The sequence below is a fragment of the Pleurotus ostreatus genome (genome assembly GCF_014466165.1).
Source record: "Pleurotus ostreatus strain PC9 chromosome Unknown scaffold_8, whole genome shotgun sequence".
Classification (NCBI taxonomy): Eukaryota; Fungi; Basidiomycota; class Agaricomycetes; order Agaricales; family Pleurotaceae; genus Pleurotus; species Pleurotus ostreatus.
In genome coordinates, this window is record NW_023503163.1 from 1,128,411 (window position 1) to 1,151,900 (window position 23,490).

General features: G+C 49.4%; 11 protein-coding genes across 11 annotated transcripts; 7 read left to right on the top strand and 4 right to left on the bottom strand.

Moving 5' to 3' along the window:
* Nucleotides 1-200: 200 nt before the first annotated feature.
* Nucleotides 201-1,380, top strand: MRPL4 (54S ribosomal protein L4 mitochondrial; the record flags this gene model as incomplete). The annotated part of the gene is made up of 3 exons (XM_036780203.1): nucleotides 201-537; nucleotides 598-767; nucleotides 823-1,380. 3 exons carry the CDS (start codon nucleotides 201-203, stop codon nucleotides 1,378-1,380), a joined length of 1,065 nt encoding a protein of 354 aa, XP_036627586.1.
* A 141-nt stretch (nucleotides 1,381-1,521) lies between these two features.
* Nucleotides 1,522-1,880, bottom strand: PC9H_010711 (uncharacterized protein; the record flags this gene model as incomplete). The annotated part of the gene is made up of 2 exons (XM_036780204.1): nucleotides 1,522-1,774; nucleotides 1,828-1,880. 2 exons carry the CDS (start codon nucleotides 1,878-1,880, stop codon nucleotides 1,522-1,524), a joined length of 306 nt encoding a protein of 101 aa, XP_036627587.1.
* A 142-nt stretch (nucleotides 1,881-2,022) lies between these two features.
* Nucleotides 2,023-2,542, top strand: PC9H_010712 (uncharacterized protein; the record flags this gene model as incomplete). Its single annotated transcript, XM_036780205.1, has 4 exons — nucleotides 2,023-2,067; nucleotides 2,126-2,296; nucleotides 2,378-2,452; nucleotides 2,507-2,542. 4 exons carry the CDS (start codon nucleotides 2,023-2,025, stop codon nucleotides 2,540-2,542), a joined length of 327 nt encoding a protein of 108 aa, XP_036627588.1.
* A 264-nt stretch (nucleotides 2,543-2,806) lies between these two features.
* Nucleotides 2,807-3,307, top strand: PC9H_010713 (uncharacterized protein; the record flags this gene model as incomplete). The annotated part of the gene is made up of 4 exons (XM_036780206.1): nucleotides 2,807-2,851; nucleotides 2,913-3,086; nucleotides 3,149-3,223; nucleotides 3,278-3,307. The coding sequence occupies 4 exons, from the start codon at nucleotides 2,807-2,809 to the stop codon at nucleotides 3,305-3,307; spliced, it is 324 nt and encodes a 107-aa protein (XP_036627589.1).
* Nucleotides 3,308-5,444: 2,137 nt separating this feature from the next.
* Nucleotides 5,445-6,704, top strand: PC9H_010714 (uncharacterized protein; the record flags this gene model as incomplete). Its single annotated transcript, XM_036780207.1, has 5 exons — nucleotides 5,445-5,735; nucleotides 5,777-5,872; nucleotides 5,933-6,031; nucleotides 6,082-6,504; nucleotides 6,576-6,704. 5 exons carry the CDS (start codon nucleotides 5,445-5,447, stop codon nucleotides 6,702-6,704), a joined length of 1,038 nt encoding a protein of 345 aa, XP_036627590.1.
* A 292-nt stretch (nucleotides 6,705-6,996) lies between these two features.
* PC9H_010715 (uncharacterized protein) lies at nucleotides 6,997-10,495 on the top strand (the record flags this gene model as incomplete). Its single annotated transcript, XM_036780208.1, has 14 exons — nucleotides 6,997-7,200; nucleotides 7,262-7,552; nucleotides 7,607-7,627; nucleotides 7,689-7,781; nucleotides 7,834-7,943; nucleotides 7,995-8,111; nucleotides 8,162-8,729; nucleotides 8,792-9,097; nucleotides 9,230-9,362; nucleotides 9,418-9,518; nucleotides 9,579-9,692; nucleotides 9,749-10,144; nucleotides 10,200-10,265; nucleotides 10,316-10,495. 14 exons carry the CDS (start codon nucleotides 6,997-6,999, stop codon nucleotides 10,493-10,495), a joined length of 2,700 nt encoding a protein of 899 aa, XP_036627591.1.
* A 334-nt stretch (nucleotides 10,496-10,829) lies between these two features.
* PC9H_010716 (uncharacterized protein) lies at nucleotides 10,830-13,166 on the bottom strand (the record flags this gene model as incomplete). The annotated part of the gene is made up of 17 exons (XM_036780209.1): nucleotides 10,830-11,154; nucleotides 11,208-11,277; nucleotides 11,335-11,364; nucleotides 11,420-11,538; nucleotides 11,597-11,643; nucleotides 11,697-11,876; nucleotides 11,929-12,016; nucleotides 12,076-12,136; nucleotides 12,192-12,256; nucleotides 12,318-12,384; nucleotides 12,439-12,554; nucleotides 12,598-12,616; nucleotides 12,666-12,756; nucleotides 12,811-12,829; nucleotides 12,881-12,901; nucleotides 12,957-13,004; nucleotides 13,057-13,166. The coding sequence occupies 17 exons, from the start codon at nucleotides 13,164-13,166 to the stop codon at nucleotides 10,830-10,832; spliced, it is 1,476 nt and encodes a 491-aa protein (XP_036627592.1).
* Nucleotides 13,167-13,451: 285 nt separating this feature from the next.
* Nucleotides 13,452-14,735, top strand: VMA6 (H(+)-transporting V0 sector ATPase subunit d; the record flags this gene model as incomplete). Its single annotated transcript, XM_036780210.1, has 5 exons — nucleotides 13,452-13,472; nucleotides 13,528-13,627; nucleotides 13,688-13,859; nucleotides 13,914-14,092; nucleotides 14,143-14,735. The coding sequence occupies 5 exons, from the start codon at nucleotides 13,452-13,454 to the stop codon at nucleotides 14,733-14,735; spliced, it is 1,065 nt and encodes a 354-aa protein (XP_036627593.1).
* A 312-nt stretch (nucleotides 14,736-15,047) lies between these two features.
* On the bottom strand, nucleotides 15,048-15,775 carry PC9H_010718 (uncharacterized protein; the record flags this gene model as incomplete). The annotated part of the gene is made up of 4 exons (XM_036780211.1): nucleotides 15,048-15,136; nucleotides 15,189-15,585; nucleotides 15,639-15,679; nucleotides 15,739-15,775. The coding sequence occupies 4 exons, from the start codon at nucleotides 15,773-15,775 to the stop codon at nucleotides 15,048-15,050; spliced, it is 564 nt and encodes a 187-aa protein (XP_036627594.1).
* A 1,474-nt stretch (nucleotides 15,776-17,249) lies between these two features.
* Nucleotides 17,250-18,622, bottom strand: PC9H_010719 (uncharacterized protein; the record flags this gene model as incomplete). The annotated part of the gene is made up of 10 exons (XM_036780212.1): nucleotides 17,250-17,345; nucleotides 17,399-17,436; nucleotides 17,489-17,553; nucleotides 17,608-17,722; nucleotides 17,782-17,917; nucleotides 17,972-18,025; nucleotides 18,084-18,152; nucleotides 18,207-18,240; nucleotides 18,289-18,559; nucleotides 18,604-18,622. 10 exons carry the CDS (start codon nucleotides 18,620-18,622, stop codon nucleotides 17,250-17,252), a joined length of 897 nt encoding a protein of 298 aa, XP_036627595.1.
* A 451-nt stretch (nucleotides 18,623-19,073) lies between these two features.
* On the top strand, nucleotides 19,074-23,271 carry ECM16 (putative ATP-dependent RNA helicase DHR1; the record flags this gene model as incomplete). Its single annotated transcript, XM_036780213.1, has 13 exons — nucleotides 19,074-19,247; nucleotides 19,301-19,363; nucleotides 19,416-19,465; nucleotides 19,514-19,871; nucleotides 19,929-20,526; nucleotides 20,584-20,918; nucleotides 20,968-21,535; nucleotides 21,589-21,761; nucleotides 21,816-22,433; nucleotides 22,486-22,605; nucleotides 22,651-22,764; nucleotides 22,815-23,058; nucleotides 23,114-23,271. The coding sequence occupies 13 exons, from the start codon at nucleotides 19,074-19,076 to the stop codon at nucleotides 23,269-23,271; spliced, it is 3,573 nt and encodes a 1,190-aa protein (XP_036627596.1).
* Between the last annotated feature and the right edge of the window lie 219 nt (nucleotides 23,272-23,490).

Genomic DNA, 23,490 nt, shown 5'->3' on the forward strand with positions numbered 1-23,490 from the left:
ATATTGACAATAATAAATGCAATGAATTTATTTCACCATCCGGAGAGAGTTCTGAGAAAATGCGTTTACTTGCTCACTTTAGTCGGTATCTGAGCCGTCCAAACCTCAGAGCAAACCAGTGCTGGAGCTCTTAGGAGTAGCCCCTATTTGATCATGAGGACGATGTGGGTTTAGCGCTGGACGGCCACAACTTTCTGCAGATGTTGTCGTTGCTTCGTACAGCGCCGGGGCGCGCTCCCTCTTTCAGACAATGCCTGGCCTCTGGAGTACGGCAGTACGCACGCGTCGCGGATACTGCCAGTCAAGCTGCCTCAAGCGAAGACAACGCCCTCACCATCGCGCCTCCGGGCGGTCTCCCGGACGATTCCACAACTGCCATTAGTGCAATCCCCCGACGAGCAATAAAGAAGTATCAGGTCGATGTCAAGCCAGACCACGGACTATACGGCTTCTTTAGGAAAGTGGAGGATGATCTCGGGGAGAATGTCACCTACCGCACTGTTGAGCCTCCGGAGGGCGAAGCGCTGTTTCCCAGCGGTGAGCACGAGAATCCTCCCCCCTCTTCGTACGCGTGAACTCAGCATGCGGCACTGCTAGGCCGTGCATGGAAGGCGTCTGAGCTGAGGCTGAAGAGTTTCCAAGACCTGCACACGCTATGGTACATTGTTCTACGAGAACGAAACTTGCTCGCGACGCAGAAGGAAGAGGCACGAAGAATGGGTATTCAGAATCCGTCTGCTTGGGGTTCAACGAAAAAAGCTACTCTGGTACGGTTGCCAAACGAAACCTCATTTCTGCGTGCCTCTGACCGTATATGTATAGTGCAGGAAAACTATGGCTCGTATCAAGTATGTATTGAACGAACGGCGGTTAGCCTACGAAGGAGCAATCAAACTTGTGGAAGCAGAGGTTGAAGAAGTTTCCGCTCTCAAGGAGGACGAAAAAGTGCTCAAGCATCAACTGCAAGAATGGCGAAAGGGTCGATCGTTGCGCAAGGCAGCTAGGCGACAAAGCAGGCGGGCACCGGATTCACTTGTCTCTGCCCCAGTCGAAGACGCGACTACTGCACCTTCATCCGAGCTTCCTATAGAGACCTCTGCAGAGACCTCGTCTACGACGACAGAGCCAACGATCGAAGCTGAGGCGCCACCGTCAGCGCTTTCTGAGACGCCAGTCGAACAATCCAACGCCGTCGATATCACAGTCGAAGATTCTCCTGCCGTTTTGGCTACAGAAAAGGCGAAAACTCGCTCCGAACGTCGGGCGGAGAGGCGAAAGAAGGAAACGGAGGTACTCCTTGCCAAAGAAGCCCCGGAGGGGATTGACGCAGTGGAGTCTTCGCTCTTTGGGGGTCCATCCAGTGGGAAGAAGAGGTCGTGATCATGGCAAACTAGATTAGATTATAATACCCTGTCGCTATCGACCTCGATGTTCCTCCCTCGCACGACTCACCATGTTCTCGAGCCCTTAGCGGTATTTCTGTGTGAAGATCATAGTGCTCAGCAACAGTTCGTGTAGAAATCAACTCTGTGTCCATGGTGTATATCCGCGATGTGTACTCTCCCAATGCTTCATCTCAGCAGACACCCAACAATCCTTTACCGACTTGTCCTCAAACGCCTCGATCTGCCGCCTGCCTTTCCTTATGAGATGCTCTATTGCAGCGACGTCACGCGAGGACACTGAGTCAGATTGCTGGCGGAATGTGAAGCGAACGAAGAGGAAGAATTTGGGTTGTGCAGAGGGGGGCTTAGCGGATGCCATTCGTAGAGCACTTTTCGTACATTGGGAATTAGTGATAATTGGAATTTAGAGGCGAGTACAAACCGCCTGTATAGAGCAAGGACTTCTTTCTGGAGGCCTGATTTCCGCGAAGCCATGGTACGCGCGAGTCCGCTGGTGAATTCGCTGGAGTAGTATTGAACGGACGAGCGGACTCGGATCGCGGCGGCTTCGGGAGTAGACACGTGACTCGGAGTTGTTTCGTCGTCACCTCCATCTCTCACTTAAGAATCGACGTTCATGGTTGTAAAGGCCCTCACCACTCTGCCAGCATTCAGACAGGCCGTGAGTACCAGAAGAACTACATATTTCGACTCCTTGATGGCAATCTCATAACCCACAGATCAACGGAAGCAGACCGGCTTTGGTCGATTTCTGGGCTACCTGGTGTGGACCATGCAGAGCCATATCCCCAGTTTTCGAGAAATTCTCCACGACGACTAGCAAGGTAGACTTCTACAAAGTGGACGTTGATGAGTGCCCGGATATAGCACAAGAAGTTGGCATTCGAGCGGTGAGTAGCCCGTCTTTCATCTGGGTCCTGGATTGCCGTGCCCCACCAAACTCACTAGTAATCCTCTTGGATTCTCTGTAGATGCCGACTTTCATGGCGTTCAAGAAAGGTTCAAATATAGGGACCGTCGTAGGGGCTGACCCGACTGCATTGAAAGTATGTGCGCGCCTTCGTTCTTGCATCCGCTTCATCCTGATTCTTTGCCTGTAGACCCTAATAGAACGCTCGAGTTCCCAGTCGGAATAATTGATCATTTACTCTCTGTTCACTGCATCGGCCTTCATCTTGCCGTCATCTTATTGGACATCGAGAGGGCTACCGTATGGCAGAGGCGTCAGTGGTTCATCTCGGACATCGCATATCCCAACTACTACTCAGGAGGTTTCGGTGTAACCGTACACTTTCTGAACCGTAGTCTAAGTTGCATGTGCCCAGTCGCGTGATCGTTCGTGTGTATAGCCGGATTCCGAAGGTCTTGCGCTGTACTATTCCTCTGCTCTACCTCCACCCATGTCCGTCAAAGAAATAACAAAACTCGCAGACTTCAACGCAGCCGTATGCACCATAAATATTCGACATTCGACCTTTGATACCGAGACCTCTCATCATCCGTTAGATAAACGGCGGCAAATCAGTCATTATCGATTTCTGGGCCCCATGGTGTGGTCCATGCAGAGTGATCTCCCCCCTGTTCCAGCAATTCGCTGGGGAAGCAGGACAGGGCGTGGAGTTCTACAAAGTCAACGTTGATGAATGCGATGATATCAGCCAAGAAGTTGGCATTAGATCGGTAAGAATCTCGTTATTACACAGATCTTCCGTTCCTTCAACGAGCTGCGTTTGTCCCTGTAGTTACCGACGTTCATGGTGTTCAAGGATGGTACGAAGGTCAACGAGCTCGTGGGAGCCGTTCCCACTAGACTCCTGGTGCAGTATATTCGATCCAGCTGCTAGTCGGGGGGCTGATTAGATCGTCACCAGGAAATGATTCAAACCTACGCTACATCCTAGTGGCTAGCTAGATACGTAAACGGCCTTGACGTTATTATCGCCTTATCTGCTGCTTGGAGCATGCATATGCCTATGCAATCTGATGTCTGCGAAACGATGGTAACATAACGTACGGCCATGTCCTGTGGTTTAAAGAAGACAAATCTATCCGTTGACGATCCGCGAGAGTGGGCATGTGGTAGTATGGTAAAACAACGAAGAAGAATCCGCTCGCTATGTTGACAGTGAATCAGGATGCCGAGGTGATCTCAAGCCTGCAGTGCAATTGAGTGGTCGTCTAGACAAGTTTGAGTGTCATCGTATACTTACTTCTTCTTCAAGTGCTCTTAAGGGCCAGCAGGAGTGAACGATGCGATCCACATACGTGACAACGACTCCGACCGCTCTTCGTCAGAATAGCCATCGTTTCTTCTTTCGTTTCGGGATGCCTATCTGGTATTAGCACCACATAAATACGGTTTAGTTCGTAATGTACTTCGAGGAAGTGTGATCCACGAGCCCGTCTGAGTCGAAGAACCGATTAGGACATTTGATGCACCCTAGAATCGGCTGCGTAGTATAGTAGACTGATTTGACTTTGTGGTTATATTCTTCTTCTTCTAAGGCTTCCTTAAGGAGGAGCCTCCATTCTGTGTTCAGCAGACTATACTGTTGGACGCGGAATGTTTAATTAATCAATGACTCACTCATCTGGGTCAATTGAATCAAATCCATGCTCAGCAAGTCAACGCAGTGCACTATACGCTTCCTCCCTGCAACTTTCTGCTTCTCTTTCTTCTCTCACCGTTGGAAGTTCCATAGGCTGATGTAATTGTGAGCTTGGGCTTTAATGAATCCACATGGGGAAAGAGATGTGACGGACATTCCTCCATTGAGGGGACATCTCCTGGGCAGTATTATTGTATTTACGACACCAATCTATCCGTTTCTGTGCACTCTGTGGAGGATTTGGTGAAAGTTGTCGTCGTAGAAAGGTAGACCGCGCCTGCATGAGAACCCTTAATTCTTTTGCCTTCTTGTCCCAGGACTAGGATGATAGAAGGAGGGTATTAGACGGGCGGAGAGAATCAAAGGTATATCACTTACCGCCTTCCGCTCGGGAAGAGGAACAGTATCTACGTTCCAACGCTCTGATACGGGTTTATTGCGAGCAAGTGCCTTGGCTGCACAATATTCGAGGTCTGTGTTGTGTACCCAGTTCTTGCAGTAAATGTTGTTCTCCGGTTGACCTACCAATCGTGGGTTTCAGTGCGACTCAAGGTAGGGCATCCATGGGCGATAATCCTCTCGATGAGCTCTGTACGATTTATCAGATGGTCCCGGCAATCGGTATATTATCTTCCTACATTATAGATGAACCTTGATAATGGGGCATTGGTCACATTGAAGCCCTGCCGCTCAGTTGTCCAGGTGCATTTGTCCTGTGGAGTGTAACCGAGTGAGTAGAACCACCATCGTGGCTCATTGTGTCCATACCGAGCAGGATCTAATCTTGAGAGAAAAGGAGTAAGGCATAGTCTCCGTCTACTGGTGGCAGATCCTTGCTGTAGTAAGTATGCATACAAGTCACTTTGAGCCTATGATACCCACCGTACACTCTCCACCACTGAAAAAGAGTACGATGTTACGATATTCGGAAGTCATATTTGGCGGAGGAATAGTCGTGGGAAGGAAAGGCGGGTCCTCTTCCGATACGAGTCTCTTTCGAGAAGAAATTTGCGTATAGTTTTGTTCATTCGTGACATGTAAGGTAGGTCTCGCGGTCCCAGATGTAGAAGTAACTAGGGTGAAAGAATGAGCATATAGGCGTGGAAAGTAAGTCTACCGACTTCATGGAGTATGTTTGGTGGCAGCGGAGTTCTTGTTTCACGCCTAGACAGCCTTTGAAGGAAGACACGCGTGTCGGTGATTATAATGGGATCTTTTCTGGGCATAGTAGTGAACGTCGATTCAAGATTTGGGTGTATGTATCGCTGCAGTGGCGGGAAGCAAGCGAGTGAGGCAGTCGGGAGAGTGGGCTATACCGCACCTTATGAGCTCTGCTCTGTGTGGTGACGCGGGGAAGGGAGGAGGAGAATGGTCAAGGACAGGTCCATTCAACTTGCACGTAAGTTAGACGCCCATATTATTCTCACGCATGTCCTCAGAAGGTTCAAGGGAACCTCAAAGAGGTCTCCGTCATGCTTTGCCAACATGCAGGACGTCGTACCTTCGTCAAATCCTTTTCAACCTCATTCCGATCGGCGGAGACGCGTGTAACATCGTCTCGGCGGGTGCTTTCGACAGTTGGGAACGACAATCCAACCGAATACTGTCGCGACCTTCTCCGGAAACACGACTACGAATCTTTCCTTATCTCCCAGTTCTGGCCAAAGGGGTCGCTGCAGGATGGTTATTTGGCGCTAAGGTCATTTTCGGCACGTTCTCGGTTTGCTCTAAACGCCGTAAGGTGATTGAACTTTGTTCAAGGTGGAATTAGCAATGATTGGGGACTCGGTTTCCAACCCGGTAATTGGGCAGATGAGGATGCAGTTCTGGAGGGACGCTGTCAAGGGTGTCTATGAGGTGTGTCTCCAGTTTTGCATCTCGAAGCATTTCTTTACGCCTGGTTGCTTTGGGGTGTAGAATAGCCCACCAAGACACCCCATAGCGCTAGCCCTGTCTGATGTGTGTCGACAACACAAAATCCAACGATACCATCTCAACCGCTTGATTGACGCTCGAGTTTGTACATAAGTTGCCACCTCCTACTTTTCAGTCTGACAGCGTTTCAGGATGCGGAATTACACACACCAGAGCATTTGACCTCCGAATCCCTCACCGATCATGCCGAAGCAACTTCGTCCACTCTACTTTATGCTCTCCTGTCCCTCTTGACCATTCCATCAAACTCGCTAGACTCTTTATCACACGCGGCGTCACACGTTGGAGTTGCGCAAGGTATAGTTACGCTTCTACGTGGACTGCCCTACCACGCTTCCAAGGGACGAATGACAATACCAGCGGAGATTACATCAAAGCACGGTGTTAGCCAAGAGGAAGTTTTCCGACGGGGAAAGGAGGCCAAAGGGATCGTCGACGCCGTATACGAGTTCGCCGTCCTTGCAAACGACCATCTCATTACAGCACGAGACATGCTCTCCAAACTCGACGATGGGAAAGTGCCAAGGGGAGCCATGCCCGTATTCTTGACCGGTGTGAGTGGTTGAGTTTTGATCTGTTTCTAAGCCACGTCCATCAATGAAATTCCGCCACATGATATGTCTAGATTCCCCAAGCGCTCTTCCTCGAACGACTCGAGAGTTCTGATTTCAACGCTTTCGAACCGCGATTGCAGGTGAGGGATTGGAAGCTAGCCTGGCGAATATGGAGAGGATACCACCAAAGGACGTTCTAGTAGCATTGAGATTAGATTTTGTCTAAAAATAGTACCAAATACGAGCTAATATTGGATCTCCGATCTTTGGGCCGGCACGCCGGACAAATCAAGGAACGAGCCATTGCTCGACCTTCCACCACAGCACTGCTCCTTCCTCCTCGACCGTCACCATCGTCCCGCGCGACGTGCATTTCTTCTCCGCTCAATCAGCATCGGATCTTCACCGCTCCCTGTCGTCCCCGAAGCTTCCGTGGGCGCCATGGATCGTCTCTGCGGTAAGCTAACATGCGATGTACACGGTCCTTAACTCATGACTTTCCCAGATGAAATTCTCCAACTCGTTTTCTACGAATTGAACGACCCGACCCCTTTGACTCTCGTATCAAAACGTTTTCATAACTTCTCTCAAGACAACTTCATCAGAGCCCATTATTTCCTGGCTCGATATGGCGAGACACAGGCCCTGTTCTATGCGCTCGGGCGGGGGCGCATACTTAATAAGAGTGTCTTGAATGTGAGTAGTCTCGAGGTCTCTGGTCAGGAATTCGACTTATATATGCTGCTTGGTCAACCAGACTCTGTTGGCCAGCGGCGCGCATATGTCTCGGTACCTTGTCCAGCTCGCCATTCACCACTACTTTCGCTCCCAGGGTCACTTCATCAAGACCACTTGGGTCCGCAGTGTCCCCCTGCCTGTTTTCGTTTACTTCATGGAACTCGCTACAAAAAAGTATGGGGAAATCCCTGTAGGAAAGAACGAGGACGATGGATCTATATTCGCAACCTTTTTGAGGGAGAGTAGATTTCACCCTTCTGTGCGTACAACGAACTGGGAGGCAATCAAGGATATCTTGGAGAAGTACAAGGTGTGTGCTGCTGCTTTACCTTTCCATGATCCCATTCGATAATTGTGCATATAGTTCTTGCCGTTCACGAATAAGGTGAGCCCCTGGCTTCTGGCCTCCGAATCGATCCCCTTGCTCATTTCCCCTTGCTTCTTAGGACCCAATCATGGCACAGTTCCCCCTCGCTCTTGCCATCGAGCCTCGTTTGTTGCCTCTTGCTGTCGCGAATGGATTTCAAATGGATAGCAAGGTAAGCATATACTCCCCTTGCTCTCTTGAAAATTTAACATATGCCTGTCTAGTATCGCGATTTCGTCTTCCGCAAGATGTTTGAGCGGCCCATAGCCTCCAGTGACACTCGTGCAGATGATATCGTCCGAAATGCGAGAGAGTTGTGTAGATTGGATCCCACGTATGTCATATTTATCCCTATAAATGGATTGCCACTAATCCCTGTATTCAGAATGTTCCTGAGTCGTACAGTAGCTGCCGAGGTTTGCATGGAAGCCAAGACAAATGAAGCCGCATATCTAGCACTTCAGAGGCTAGACAAAGCTGGTGAACTACGATTTGATCTCTCGTAAGAATCCGTTGCTCGCAGTAATCACTCCATGCTCACATGCAATTTAGCACCTTGGTCGAGGAGCTGATCAAACTATTCGCAACCACTCGTTCCATCGCCCTTAACTCCGTTGCGCTAACGCTCAGGCAGCTATATGCTGATTTCCCTTCCAAGGACTACATTGCTCGCCACGTTCTCCTTTGCTCCATCTTCATCCAAGAGGCGTTCAATTGCTCGCATGCCCCCGGTTACCCGTATACCGCCAATACCCCTCATCTCTCAACGACTGAAAACCTTAAGCTCCGTTTCGATGAGTTAGGCCTAGGGAAAGGGCCTACTCGCCTTGAGTTAATGGCAGTGTTGTTGAACCCTTTCGTAGAACGATTCACTCCCGTCATGGAGTGGGTAAGATGGAATGGGAGGCGGATAGTGCGCACGGAGGATGTAGAGGATACTAGCGTTGGGAGTAGCAGTGCATCAGATAGTAGCGTGCCCAGGAGCAAAGACCGAGCGACTAAAAGGGAATCAGACAATCTCCCCGAACGTAGCGGGGCAGTTGGACTGGGCTTGGATCCCATCGGTGCCAAAGACTTCATCCAAGAAGTCGTGGAAAAGATGTTGGAAGTGGCATGCAAAGTGTGTACCATAACAAAATCCACTATCGTCGTGGGAGTCATTGATAACGAACCTTTTCATAGGGCAAGATGATCAAGAAAATGTATGAGCGGTACGATTACGTCCGCGAAACCATTGCGAAGGTCGTGCTAGAGAAGCATCAAATTGACGTGGATGATCTACCACCTTGGGACGACGAGGATGCTTGCAGACGTTACCATGCTAAATTGTCCCGCGATTACACTATGCTTGACTCGTCAACTGGCAGGGAGTCCCTTCAACTTGTCCAGCAGATGCAGCCGTCGCTTCCACCAGAGATCAAGCCCGACGACGAAGTAGAGGGTTGTGAAGGGCATGGGATGGGGAACACTCAATCAGAGCCCGAACTGGTATGGCTTTTCAGCCTCTTTTGTATCTTTCTACCCATTACCTATTTTTTCTTCGGCGTAATGTGCCTGATAAGATTTATCAAGCCCTTCCATTCTCTTTTGAACAGCTTTGACTAACCGTGTTCTCCATAGGGTCACATCGGGCAAGATACATTGTCCGTGATGATACGGCAGGATGAAACAGCTCCCTCGAGATCTCGACGACGTGCTTTCTATATGTACAATTACGCAAACGACTCCGCGAACAAGCTTCCTTACCCTAATGGTATGGGAGAATGCATGGTGACAGTGTCTCGTGCTCACGACTATTATCCGAACAGATCCCTTGAGTGTCGGCCGTTGGGTCAAGACACAGTTTGGAACACAAAGTCGAATCACCGCCGTCTTCTTGACTCACGCCATCATCAATGATAATGCACCCGTAAGATCATATGCATAGCCTCGAAAATGCAACACCTCATGGCTCTTTTTTTTCCTACAGGACATCAACTACTTCTTTGGCTACGTTGACGCTCATGTGCCACGGCCAGAAGCTCGCGCCGTGCCTCTCACTTTCAAGCACTTCCAGCTATTAGCTCGTCTAGGACGCGCACCCGTACATACACCACTTCCATCATGTTACTCCGATATACTGACGAAGCCTTCGTCTAGAACTGGACGCTGTACAATGAGCTCGAGCGCGGTGCTGAGTTTTATTACAGTGAAGACGACTACCTCTCGGACACAGTTGTTATACCACTGAAACAGGGCAGCTCGCTTACATACAAGATTAAGAAAGAAGCCTCGAAAACGATACTCACCCAGCATGACCCAACTTCAGCGCCTCGCGGAACTAAGCGTCCTAGACGAGAGGCTGCCTTCACTACCCGGTCCTACGTGGTCCCAGACTCTGACGACGAAGCTATCATTGGGGAATCGGATGACGAATGGATGGACGATGACCTCTTGATGAAAAATATGCAGCAACAGTGTCAAAAGAAGGCCGAAACGAATTTACAAAAGTGGATCGTTCATTTGACAGCACTTTGCAAGGATGAAGAGCGAAAGGTCCGTACCGCATTGTAATGGCGCGCCCATTGAGTCTGACTTATGTGTGATATAGTACAAAGGCAAGAAACGCTCACTTGACAAAGCAGGGAAAATAGAGGCCCGTGCACGCATTCAGAAGGTGCGCACTCTGATGATAGTGATTTATCATACATCTCAATTACAGTACAGAATGATTTCCTCCGGTCATTGTCAGTGCAGCTACGGCACTTGCGAAAAGTTGATCACGACAGAAGGCTGAGCCTGTACGGGCCTGAGTATGCCGATGTGGTCTACAGCGACGAAGATGATGAAGAGTATATTGACAAAACGACCGTGCGCCATCAGAGGCGCAAGATTTCCCGCGACTAACTTGCTTCATGTCATTCACAACGCTTCAGTTGAATTACGACTTGCTCACCATGTACACGCTATTCCATTCCCCTCACAACCAGTTGGACTCGTCGGTACTGACTTTGGACACGGATCATATTATTCTCACCTTCATCGACCATCCCTTCCCTTCATCCATAATCTGCATTGCATTCACGACGCCAGGTACTTCTACGAATCAGCCAAACAATCATGTCTACTCTACACATAACATAATCTTCGTCACAATATCCTAGCTACTCATTTGAAGTTGACTAATAGAGGTGGAACCCACAATGAACATACTCGTGTACACTCAGCCCCCCATTCTTCCTCATACATGATATCGATAATAAATGTCACGATCTCCAGCCCGACGGTTCCTTTCCTGCTTGACTTCTTTTTCATCAGCCAGCTTTCGAAGAACTTCGTCGCGCCTGGCATTCTCTCGAGCCATCCAGATCCACAGGTAAGCAGCCACCGCCGCAGCAAAGACCAAGTACCCTATGGAGATGATATGGGGTTTCCTGAAGTGATGACCACTGAAATTTGGCCGATAAATTAAGACACCGGCCACGGCTCCAATATCTCCGATGGTTATCTGCATCGCAACGGCAATAGCCCTCTTCGTTTGACCGGAAACATTCTCACCGGGCCAGCTATTTCCGGGGCTTGAGTCCCATGCTAAAGTACAAGAGATCCCATACCTTACCTTAGAAGTAAAGCATTCCCAGTGTAGACACCCGCGGCGGCGAAGTGGACACCAACATATTGACCGCCGGCTACCATTTCGCTGGATTAAATGCGATATCTTAGCCATCAAGGATGCGTCAACTCACATGTTTTTGCCGTAAGCAGGATGATGTACCCTTTATAGCGTTCGTTCAGCGTCTGTCTCATTGGCAGAAAGAAGGCGGTGCGCACCAACAATAGCAACGAAAGCAGCACCGATGATGAATGGGGCCCTGAGATTGTAACGCGAAGATATCCACACGGTGAACCAGATCGCTAGACTGGCCAATGCATTGGGCGGGATCGTTAATCTAGTAGGAGAAAGGAATAGAGCCAACTGTCAAACATGCATATAGGTTCAACACGTACAGTTGAGCTTGCCAGCTCTGGAAACCTAGCCCAGCGATAATAGTCGGCTAAGTCATGAAATATTAGGACCACCAAAGGCGTAAGTAATGAAGAGGCTGACCAGGAAAAGGCTGAGAGAGTACAAGACAAACGCAAAGCCGTGGAACAGCAGAGCATAAGCCCAACAGAGATGATCCGTCCATGCCTGGCGAACATAATACCACTCGAATTTCTCGTTGTCTCCTGCGTCCGAGTCGGCTCTCAGTCGTTCCAACAAACGTTCGCGTTCCGAATCGGTAAGCTATAAATTTACTTCGGTATGCCGTATCGCTCTGGCTACAGCGGAGACTTACAAATTTAGCTTTGTACGACCAAGTCGGAACCAGAAAATATGCCACGAGGGAAATGGCTACAGTGAGAAGACCCTCGATAATGAATATCCTGCAACGGGGATGGAAGGTGTTAGTGTGACTTCCCCCGTGAAAAATGGGAGTACCCACCATTGCCATCCTTTGCGGCCACCAATACCGTCCATCTTCGCTATGGCATACGCCAAAATACCTGTTGCGTTTGAGTCAGGATATCGATGTGACAGGGGGTAGAAGCCCTCCTTCACCTCCGAAGGCACCTGCCAGAGCAGCACCACCAAAAAATATAGCTACCCGCCAACTTCGCTCGCTCCTATTCATGTCCATCGGATCCAACTATGTTGCCAGAAATAACAAATTTAAATGAAGCGTACCTGCGATAGTATACCGAGAACACATAGATGACTCCAGGAAATAGGCCGGCCTCCGTAACGCCCAACACTTGCAACTTGTAAGCATTTGATCAGATTGCGAGTGGAGATGATGTATACTCACAGACTCGTATTCCAAAAAGACCGGCCTGGTTGGTTACCAAACCCTGGCAGACACTGACTATCCCCCAAAGGAGGGTTAGCGTCGGAAGCCAGATTTGAGGGTCGAAGCGCTTCAAACTATGTAGATAGTCTATTTGAGCTTGTAGCCGTTATCAGAGACTGGGGAATATTTACACGATCTGTGGGACGAGTACGTCAATCAGCAACCAAGAAGAGTGGTTGATTTACTACGCACGTTGGCAGGAACTTCAAAAACTACATAGGCTATGAAGTATAAAGCCAAGGAAGTATTGTACGCGGGAGGCGAGACGTTGAGATCCTTCAGGGATCTATTTTAGCAGACAACCAAGACAACCAGTTATGGAGAGGTTACCGCTGCTAATCCAATGATTCTATAAATCGTGAATATCGAACAAAACTACTAGATGCGGCCACATAATTACCTCGCATTTCCTATATTTGTTCTAAAGGTATGCTAACTTAGTATATAGAAGTCGCCGAATGTTCAGCGGAACGTACCGATCTAGGAAGCTCAGAAGATACAACAATGTCAAGATTGGGATAAGTCTACGGACATCAAGTTAGTCGTTAAAGTGAGGTTGAGAGCGCATATAATTACCTGAAATCCACTTTACGAATGAGTTTCTTGTCCTGCCTTTTGTCATAATCTGCAGGAATCGAATGCGTTTCGTGAACTTGAGAGTTCTGCGACTCTTTCTCAGACGCCATGAGAATAAGCTCGGCCGCTCATTGCTACTGGAGCATCGATTATATATAGTACTACAGATGATAGTGTCGTCAACTGTATATTCTATGGCGCAATGGGTCGAGTGGGGGTACGACCATGCGTGGTGTTGATGGTGGTGGGAAGTAAGAAAGAGTGAGAGTCAGGGACCGCCGGGCGATGGCCGCTGAGGTGGAAAGGGCGTGTGAACTATTTCCCTGTTACGGCGACACGCGGTCATCACAGACGAGTTCGGAGGCTCAACTGCGTGGTTGTCACCAACACGAACGATGGAAGCTCTGCTGTTCAACGTACGCTCGTTTCAGCTACACGCCACGAAAATCATCACTGAATCGGGCTCTGCAGGTTGATAGCGGTTTCTTGGAAGCCATAGTGCGCGGTTACAAGGCTGGCATCCTCTCCCAGAGTCATTATGCCAACCTGACCCAGTGCGAGTCGTTGGAAGGTGCGTCGTTTCGGTCTTGCGTAGAAACAGTGATACTTACTGCTCCCTTTCTGGTTTCAGATTTCAGGACCCAACTCTCAGCTACTGACTATGGCAACTTCCTTGCCAATGAACCGTTACCTCTGTCTACATCTACCATCGCCGACCGGGCCACGGGCATCCTTGTCGACCAGTTCAACTACATACGAACCAACGCTGTTGCTCCTCTCAGCAAGTTCCTAGAGTATATCACGTCAGTGTGCGACAGTTTGTACCGCGAGTCAAGCTGATCGCATCCCTCCCATAGCTACGGATACATGATCGATAATGTCGTCCTCCTGATCACCGGAACGCTGCATGAGCGAGACACACACGAACTGTTGGAAAGATGTCACCCTCTGGGTGTGTTTGACACTATGCCCGCCCTCTGTGTCGCGACCAACGTGGAGGAGCTGTATCAAAGCGTCCTTGTCGAAACCCCCCTCGGTGTGTTCACTTGATCCTCCAAATTAAGCCCTCGGTTGACATAGAATTAGCCCCGTACTTTCGCGATTGTCTCTCAGCATCGGATCTAGATGATCTCAATATTGAAATCATCCGGAACACAGTCTACAAAGCATATTTGGAGGACTTTCATCACTTTTGCTCATCGTTAGGTTCGCCTACCTCGGACGTAATGCAGAGACTCCTTTCTTTCGAGGCCGACCGTCGAACTGTGAACATAACCATCAATTCCTTTGGTACGGAACTGTCGAAGGAACAACGCGCCAAGCTCTTCCCCGCCATTGGCCGTCTCTTCCCGGAAGGCAACAATCAACTTGCAAAAGCTGACGACATAGACCAAGTGAGGGTGGTCTGCGAAAACATCTCTGAATACCGCTCTTTCTTCGACGGTGCTTCTTCCTCTGCCAACGGTGAAAGTCACGGCACCATGTCGCAGCTCGAGGATCGATTCTTCAACATGGAGGTCCATCTAAACAAACAGTCTTTCCTCCAGCAGTTCCAGTATGGCGTCTTCTACAGCTATATGAAGTTAAAAGAGCAAGAGATTCGTAATTTGACGTGGATAGCGGAGTGCATTGCACAGGATGCAAAGGATCGTATCCAGGACTTCATACCCATATTTTAATATACAATTATCCCTGGCGCACGCGTCTTCTGTGGAGTACTGCCTTCGTCGGCTTCGCCCTCACTTATCCAGCGCTCAACCTGTACCCCATGTACGAATCAATTCAATCCCAGCATGAGCTTCTATGTAACGTAACAGGAATGTCTACTACTAGAATCAGGCCTGAGTTGACGAAGGTGAACGCATACAATAAATAGTTGTTCAGACTCATACATAAATAAATATACAGATAGTGGATACAAGACGGAGGGAAAGACAATTCAAGCCCTAGCGCTACAAATGGTTTGCCTTAAAAGCTTAAGGTTCCAGTCTTCAGCGCTGAGGGTGCGCACGGTAATGCCGAAGCATATTAGATTTGGCGTTGAATTCGCGCCCGCATCCCTCGACGGGGCATATGTAAGCTAAAGGGGGTTGAGCCTGGTTATTCGTGAATATTTAACTGAAAATCCTCACGTCTTTCTCCCGTATGAATATGCATGTGAGTTTGCAGGCTGCTTGACCGTTCGAATGGCTTCGAGCAAATGGGGCAGACGTGCCTTCGACGGTCGGGATTCGTCCCTTGCACGGGGATGTTGGCGGCGGATGATCCTTCAGGGGGTAGCCGTTGCATGGCAGCCCACGAGCTGTTGGTAGGGACACTGTAGCTAGTGTAGACTACGTCCAAAGTGCCGCTGTCTAGCACGCTGAATGAGGGCGCAGTCGCTCTGGAAGCGCCACCGTTATGTGCGCCTTGCTTTGGTGTAGCGTTTGCTACGTTAGAGTGGTTGATCGGACCGTGCCCCGTCGGCCGCATATTTGAACTTGGCGAATTGTGAGGTATGGTGTTGCCCTTCGCCAACGGAGCATTGTTCTACCGATTACACCTGTCAGCACGGAGACTTCGTGACAAGTCGAATGGTTTACCGTAGGCGTGGGACGAGCAGAAGAGTTGTTACTGAAGTGTTCTACGTCCAAGAGGAATTTGTTAGCTGACCGCGGTTGTCGAGAGACGGTCGGTCCTCACCAGGGAACACATCGCGCAAGTGAGGTAGTGATTCCATGGGGAGCTGAGGAGTAGTAGAGTACACAACGTGGTGGTACATACCAAGATGACTGCACTGACGGCTTTATATTGCGGTGAAGCCTCCCCACTGGCCGATGACCTGATCGAAACGATCGAACAGACATCACAAATCGTCCAAGCCACCAGTGGATACACTCTGTGTAGTAGTTTCCAAGATACTTGCCACTCTAAAAATGGGTATGTTGTAAACAATCATCGGGATTAGGTGTGTCGAGAAGTTGCAATGAGTAGTCCCTCTCGCGTTTCAGGTGTTCTCGAATCCGGCGTCGATTATTCCGCCTTGCTTTGTTCTCTTCCCGTAAGTAGGAAGTATTACCACTTAGCGAGAGCCGCCGTACGCTACAATTATAGATCGATTAATCGCGCTAGCGATCAATTCAACAACTGCGCAAGGGCATACCAGCTTCCAAATATCCACAGGTGCTCAAGTAGAACAATAGCACTGTGTGCGCCTGCCTTGCTATGGTCGGCCTGTACACTCAGGCGATGCTTGCGAGCAACAGATTGATGATCAAGATCGACTGATCGGAGGAAGACTTGCCCCTACATACCTAGCGACTTGATGATAAAGGCCAAGTTGCAGATATTCCAGGCCGACTGGTTCACGAACCGTCGTGAGCCTAGTAAGAAGCAGATCGGAGACAGGCCGGGATGTTGTGGACTGACTCTGCACGGCCAACGACACGACTTCCGATAGGTTCTGGTGTTCCAACGATGTTTCTTCTACGAGCACCGCGTTTCGGATCTAATCGTCGGTGGCTTGGATAGCGCGGGAGAAGATGACATTATGTTGTTCTAAATTTATGGCTGGAACGTGCCTGCACACAAAATTTCTGAGTCTGATCGGTGGGAAGTATTACTATAATAATACCAAATAGGCGTTCCGTCAAGTATCACTGGCGAGATTTTTTGGAAAAGCCAGGTGGCACATCGGCCTGGGCAAGGGAAAGGGTTGAAGGGCATAATCTCCTTGTAAAGTTACAGCCTAAGTTAGTCAAAATGATGAGTAGCATGTTCGCGTTGGTTGGGGTTTGACCATAAGACCCAAGCCCCACTAAGAAGACGTAATGGTGACGGAACGGAGGGTCCTCGACAGCTTATTGGAATTGTTGGGCGCGGAACGACAGGAGCAACTGATAGACTCAAGAGTGGAGGGTCCGAGAGGATGGGCGGGTTGGAAACTTTCGGAGTCGACGAACTATAACAAAGTCAGAGCTGAACCATGCTCCGGCCATCGCGTTCGAGGAAAATACTTCTGTTTGGGTGGATGGTGTTTGAACAAACGATGGAAGATATTACATACAAGTCCGTGTCGACATGATCAGAATTCCGACACTCATACAGTAGAGGAAAAGCCTTCAAACGTCCTGCTTCAATAAAGTTTGAGAAATCACATACAAGTTTGCATGCCGGCGCGAGACCAGTTAAGCCGTAAGATGGCTAAGGCATAATCACTCTAACGTTCCTTCACTGTCGTTTCGTGCCCGGATGGGCTTCACTGCCATAGGTCTAGGTGGCCTCCAGAACATCCACGCACGTATTAGGTCCTGAATGGCGCGAGTGAGTCGGACTGAGGTCGGATGGGCAGTCACGGACGCACCTCCTGTGTCCCAAATACTAAGCTTGATATTAGAGGCACTGCAGGATTCAATGAGAAGCTGTCATGTTAAAAGGCGGGGGAGTAGCGTACGAGATGCCATAATGAAATCGGCGCCCGTGCCGCCGCCATCTGATACTACATAGACCATCGTCAGGCTGAGATGGTTGATAAGCCTACATGTTTGAAGCGGGAGCGCTCGAAAGACGCACACCAGTACCAAGCCCCCGACGGCGCTGAAAACCAGTACACGGATGACAAACGAGCGGGGCATCCCACTGTGGCAAAGCAACTTCCAGTGTCGTATTAGCATTCTTGCAACGATTACTGAGTGATGTAACCATAAGCAATCGATCGAGGCGGCTACAAACTACGAATCCTTGCACCTTCGAATATAACGGACACAAGCATCAACACCGCAGAAATTCCTGCAGTGATTTTCGAAGGTACGCCGTCAAATACAATCTTGCAATAAACGCCCATGTTGTCCCGTTCGACTGTTTGCGGATGTTGGATGGCAAACTTTACGGTTGCGGGGTCAAGCAATGCGGTTGGATGAAAGGGGATGCGGCGTACCACTAGGAAGCCGAGGAAGAGTGCTATCGTTAGGATATACGGGAATGCGACGAACTGGGATTCGGCTTGATAATGAGACGCAAATGGAGAGGGCGATGGAGGTAGTAATTACCAAAATGAATAGATTACAGCGGGAAACCCTATTCTTCTGATAAACAGCGGCGCGGACGGAGGTCCAGGTCTGGAAGTGGGCTGTAATCAACTGGAGGCCGTGTAGACTGGCCAAGCAACGTACATGAGCGATCAAGGCCAAGTTCACCCCAGCTTGCCTGGATCATGATTAGACTATGCATATGGAAACAGGCAGTCATACCCACATCACTGGGACTGCGTGTACCAGTGCACTTTGGACGAGACACAGCCCACGGTCGGGCGACGGGCCAGTTTGTTGTCCAACGAAAAAGAGCAAGTCGTAGGCGACACACGATATAATACTAGCGGAGCAGAAGCTGATCCAGCTAAGATTCCGCTTGACATCCTTAGCAAGTATGGCAGTGACGAGCGTGATGAGAAGCAGTGCGCCGCCAACAAGCTGCATAATGGCGAAGGGTCTTGCTATCGCTGGGTTTCCTGCCGTCACTTGTCGTCCTTGTTCTATGAGTAAAAGGAGCTGGATGTAGAGTAAGACATACCAGTAGATGTGACCGTCATGGTTTTAATTTGACGTGAGTTGGGCTGGAAAAGAGCAACTCGCTGCCGGCAGCGGAACGAAGGGTTCGCAAAGACTTGGGAGGGGAGTATGCGAATCTCTTTATGTTCCATGGTCTTTGGTGGCGGAGCGCTGAAGCTAAGGCTATGGGGTTCAACGTTCAGGTGCTTCGACACGCCTGCATTGAGTGCGGTCGGGTAAGACGGATTTATTTACATTTCTGGCCAGCAAGACTATCAGCCTGAAGCCATGAAACCGTTCGACAAGATTGCAGGGTAGAACATAGGACTGAATTACTCGCCTACTCGCGTTTCGAATGATTCTCTACTGAGACAGGCAGACTGAGGCAGTGTGTAGATCAATCGTTCGGAGCAAGCGCCACGAAGCGCCCATATCTCTTCCGTACTTTGATGATCGGGCTGCTGACTCTACCAATATTCGACCACGAGGGAAATGGGGCCGCCTACCCGTACCAGATATAACGCCAAAGCTCGACAAAATTCGAAAAATACAGCCAAGCGTCGAAAGTCGCAGCCAGAAACCGAATCAGACCCCAATGCTGCTATACTGGCACCCAAAACGGCCGAGGAGCGAGAACGAGAGCAGAAGGAAAAGTTGAAGCAAGCGGTGGGTTCTGGAAATCTACACTGCATTAGCATACTCCTGAGATCCCTCACCAGCTAATAGCTGAGTCAGAATCGACTTGGAACAGCAAGAAGAAACGTAGGCTTGAAAAGTACATTGTGAGGCCAGGACAAGCTCCCTGTGGTGCAAGCCTCTGATCGCTTCGTACAGGACAAGAAATTGAAAAAGGAGGAGCGGGTCCATATATTTGAGAAGCTAACGTGCGTTCTGTTGCCGAAGGTTGTGCCAATCTGCTGATACGCGTCCAGAAAGAGTCAAGCAGAATTGCCGTCGAGCCTCGCGTTACACACTTCGTCAACCTTGGGCACTGGAAAGCCAACTACTCATCAAGAGCGTTTAGAACGATCAGAGGACAAACAAGTTAGACAGATTGTAGACGGCAAGGTTGGATCGCGAAAACGTCCTCTTGACCGGTATGAACATTTCTCTGCGGGTTCTTCAGACGAGGAGGAGGAGGAGGAGGAGGAGGAGGAGGAGGAGGAGGGAAAAGAACATGAGAGAAAAACGGTCATAAACGATCCTCCTTCTGTAGGCAGTGCATTGCTACAAAGTGGTAAAGATCGACCATCCTCTCCTCGCAGGAAGGCCAAACCGTCGACATACAAGGTATCTATAATAATCTTCAAACAGTGTGATTTGATTGACTTCGGAATATCGTTGTAGTCGTGGACAGGGATGCCGACGCGCAAATGTCAGGCCAACTCTGACTCGGACACGTCCTTCGATAGCTCTGATTCTGAAAACGATTCTTCCTCTTCGGGCAGTGAGGAGAGTAAGGATTCCAACAACAGCGAAGTGGAGGAGCCTCCTAAGGCAAAAGGGCGCTCTCTTGGATTTAAGCAGTGGGCAATGAAGCAGATAGAGACTGCCAAGGGTTACGAAACGCCAAAGCCTACAATCTCAGATCCACCGCTGACCTCCGAGGATTTCATCGCTCCCCCGCCAGCCAAGAAACGAAAGGTCGAACGGCCAGAAGGAAAGCATGGTCCTCTTGGAGAATCGTATCAACTCCCTAGCACCTCCTTCGCTTCCCGTGTAAACTCGCTGAAGAGCCAGACTCGAATCAAAGACATCACCATCCAAAGACCCTCGGAAGTCCAAGAATCTCGCCTCCTTCTACCAATAGTAGCGGAGGAACAACCCATCATGGAAGCCATTCTCTTGAATCCCGTCGTCATCATTTGTGGCGAAACAGGTAGTGGAAAAACAACGCAGGTCCCTCAGTTTCTGTATGAAGCTGGGTTCGGGACGCCTGGGAGCGGTACGAAATCTTTTTGAGCCAAATCGTTAGCTATGATTCACTGATATGGTTGGATAGATAACCCCGGTATGATTGGGGTCACGCAACCTCGTCGAGTCGCTGCTATGTCCATGGCTTCACGCGTCGCCCACGAACTTTCCTTGACATCCTCGAAGGTCTCTTACCAGATACGATATGACGGAACGGTCTCTCCGGATACATCAATCAAATTCATGACAGATGGTGTCTTGCTACGTGAACTGGCTACCGACTTCCTCTTGACAAAGTATTCTGTAATCATCATCGACGAGGCTCACGAGCGGAGTATAAACACGGACATTTTGATCGGTGTGTTAAGCCGAGTCTTGAAACTACGAGAAGACATGTGGAAAGATGGGAAAGATGGTGCGAAGGTGTGTCTCGACTCGCGCTTCATTGGATTCTTTTCATCGATACTGTCAGCCTCTGCGCTTGGTTATCATGTCCGCAACACTGAGGGTCAGCGATTTCGCGGAAAACAAGGCGTTGTTTCCCTCGCCCCCGCCCATCATCAATGTTGCGGCCCGTCAACATCCTGTCACCATCCACTTCAGCAGACGTACATCGTCGGACTACGTGAACGAAGCCATTCGCAAAGTCGGTAAGATCCACACTAGGTTACCACCAGGAGGAATTCTTGTATTCTTGACCGGCCAGAATGAGATCAATGGCGTGTGCAGGCGCCTGGAGGGAATGTTTGGGAAGAGGGCTCTTTCCAACCGTAATTTCAAGCCGGCGGTCATATCTCCTACGGATACGATCTCGCATATAGCACTTAATCAGGGTAGGGTGTTTATCAACCAACCTCAGCCACATTTTGATCTGTTTGCAGCTGACGTCGAGGCAGAAGAAATGGAATTGGGCTTCGATGCACTTGAAGTAATTCCTAGTGGCGATGAAGGCGGCGCCTTCGATGTTGATGACTTAGAGAGTGACGATGATGAGAGAGCGTTAGACGAGGAACTGGGTCTCAGTGCCGCCGAGGCCGAATGTAAGTCCTTCCATAACCATGAGGCCAATCAAGTGATGTCAAAGTTTGATCAGCTTTCATGTATATTGTCCCCCTTTACTCGCTGCTTCCAAGTGACAAACAGATGAAGGTCTTTGAAACACCGCCACCAAACTCTCGTCTTGTTGTTGTATCAACGAACGTAGCGGAGACATCGTTGACGATACCAGGAATACGCTACGTCGTTGATTGTGGGAGAGCGAAAGAAGTAAGCGCCATAATTTGTCCTTTTGGTTTAGATGATGGCGCTCAACCTTAACAGCGGCGCTATGATATATCGAGCGGAATACAGTCCTTCCAAGTTACGTGGGTTTCCAAAGCATCTGCCGCTCAGCGTGCTGGCCGAGCCGGTCGCACTGGACCGGGTCACTGTTATCGCCTGTACTCCTCCGCCCTTTTTGAACACCACTTCGACAAATTTACCCAACCTGAGATCCTTCGTACCCCCATCGAAGGAATCGTTCTCCAGATGAAAAGCATGCATATTGATGTAGTCGCTAATTTCCCTTTCCCGACGTCCCCTGATCGCAATATGCTGGGAAAAGCGGAGAAACTCCTGATAATGTTGGGTGCCTTATGTTCACCTACTGCAGGACTTGTGGCGGGTGCGGGCGCGGGTGCGGGCGCGGGTGCGGTGGACGGGGGGATCACAGCGTTGGGGAAATCCATGGCCTTATTCCCGTTGCACCCACGTTTCTCCCGGATGCTGGTTAGTGGTCAGCAACACGGTTGCCTCCCGTATGTTATCGCGGTGGTGGCTGCGTTGGCAGTCGGTGACCCGTTCATTCACGAAGAAGGTTTAGCCACCGATGATGACGGAGACGATTCGTCGTCAGAAGCTGTACGTGCAAGACGGAAAGCGTACTTCCAAACGATGGCTGTGAGTCATCTCGTTATATCCCCCCTTTATCATTATTCCGACGGTGATGTAGACCCACTCGTCTCTTGGCAACTCGATAAGCGATGCGTTCAAAATTCTTTCCGTTGTCGGTGCCTATGAGTATGCTGGAGGGGGCCACAAGTTCTGCGCCGACCATTTTGTTCGGTTAAAGGTACGGATAATGTATTGGCACATCTCATTTCCTGACCAGCATTAGATGATGGAAGAAATCCATAAACTACGATCGCAGATTAGCAACATTATAGAGGCCAGTTTTCTCGGAACATCTGCAATGTTTACGCCTCAGCTCCCCCCTCCAAGCGATCTACAGGTACACTAATCTATACGTTTATTCCTTTGCCTGCTAAAATATCTTCACAGTTGAAGAGTTTGCGACAACTACTGACTGGCGCATTCATTGATCAAGTTGCTATCAGAAAGGACTTGGTAGACCAAAATACTGAGTCTGGGACACAGTATTCTATGGCAAAGGGTATACCATATCGCGCCATAGGTATCGACGAGGATGTATTCCTCCACCCTTCGTCGGTCCTTGCGAGCGCTTCGCCGCCTCAATATATCATATATACAGAGGTTGTCCGCACCTCGCGCGCGTGGCTCAAAGGTCGGATTTCTGTCTGGTTTGTATCCCCAGGTGCTGACATATCACGTTCGTGTAGGCTTAACCATGATCAACCCTAGCTGGTTATCTTCACTGGGCAAATCGTTGTGTTCGTTCTCGAGACCAGCTCCTGACAGTAATGGGCTCCTAGTCGCAATCCCTTATTTCGGACCACATCGTTGGGAGCTCCCGCCTATAAAATATACAGAAAAATAATTCATGTACTATGCTAGAAATACAGTAATATGATGCTTGTAATGCAAGATCTATGCTAGATGCGCGAAATCCATGTGCTACTGTCCTTTAGGTTTCTTCACGGATTGTAATACCTGATACAAGCGTCGTGAGCGCATCAGTACTTAAGGTCCATATACTTCCGGGAAGAGATTACGTACAGTATTACTCCTTCTAAACTGGTTTGTTATGAACATTGCA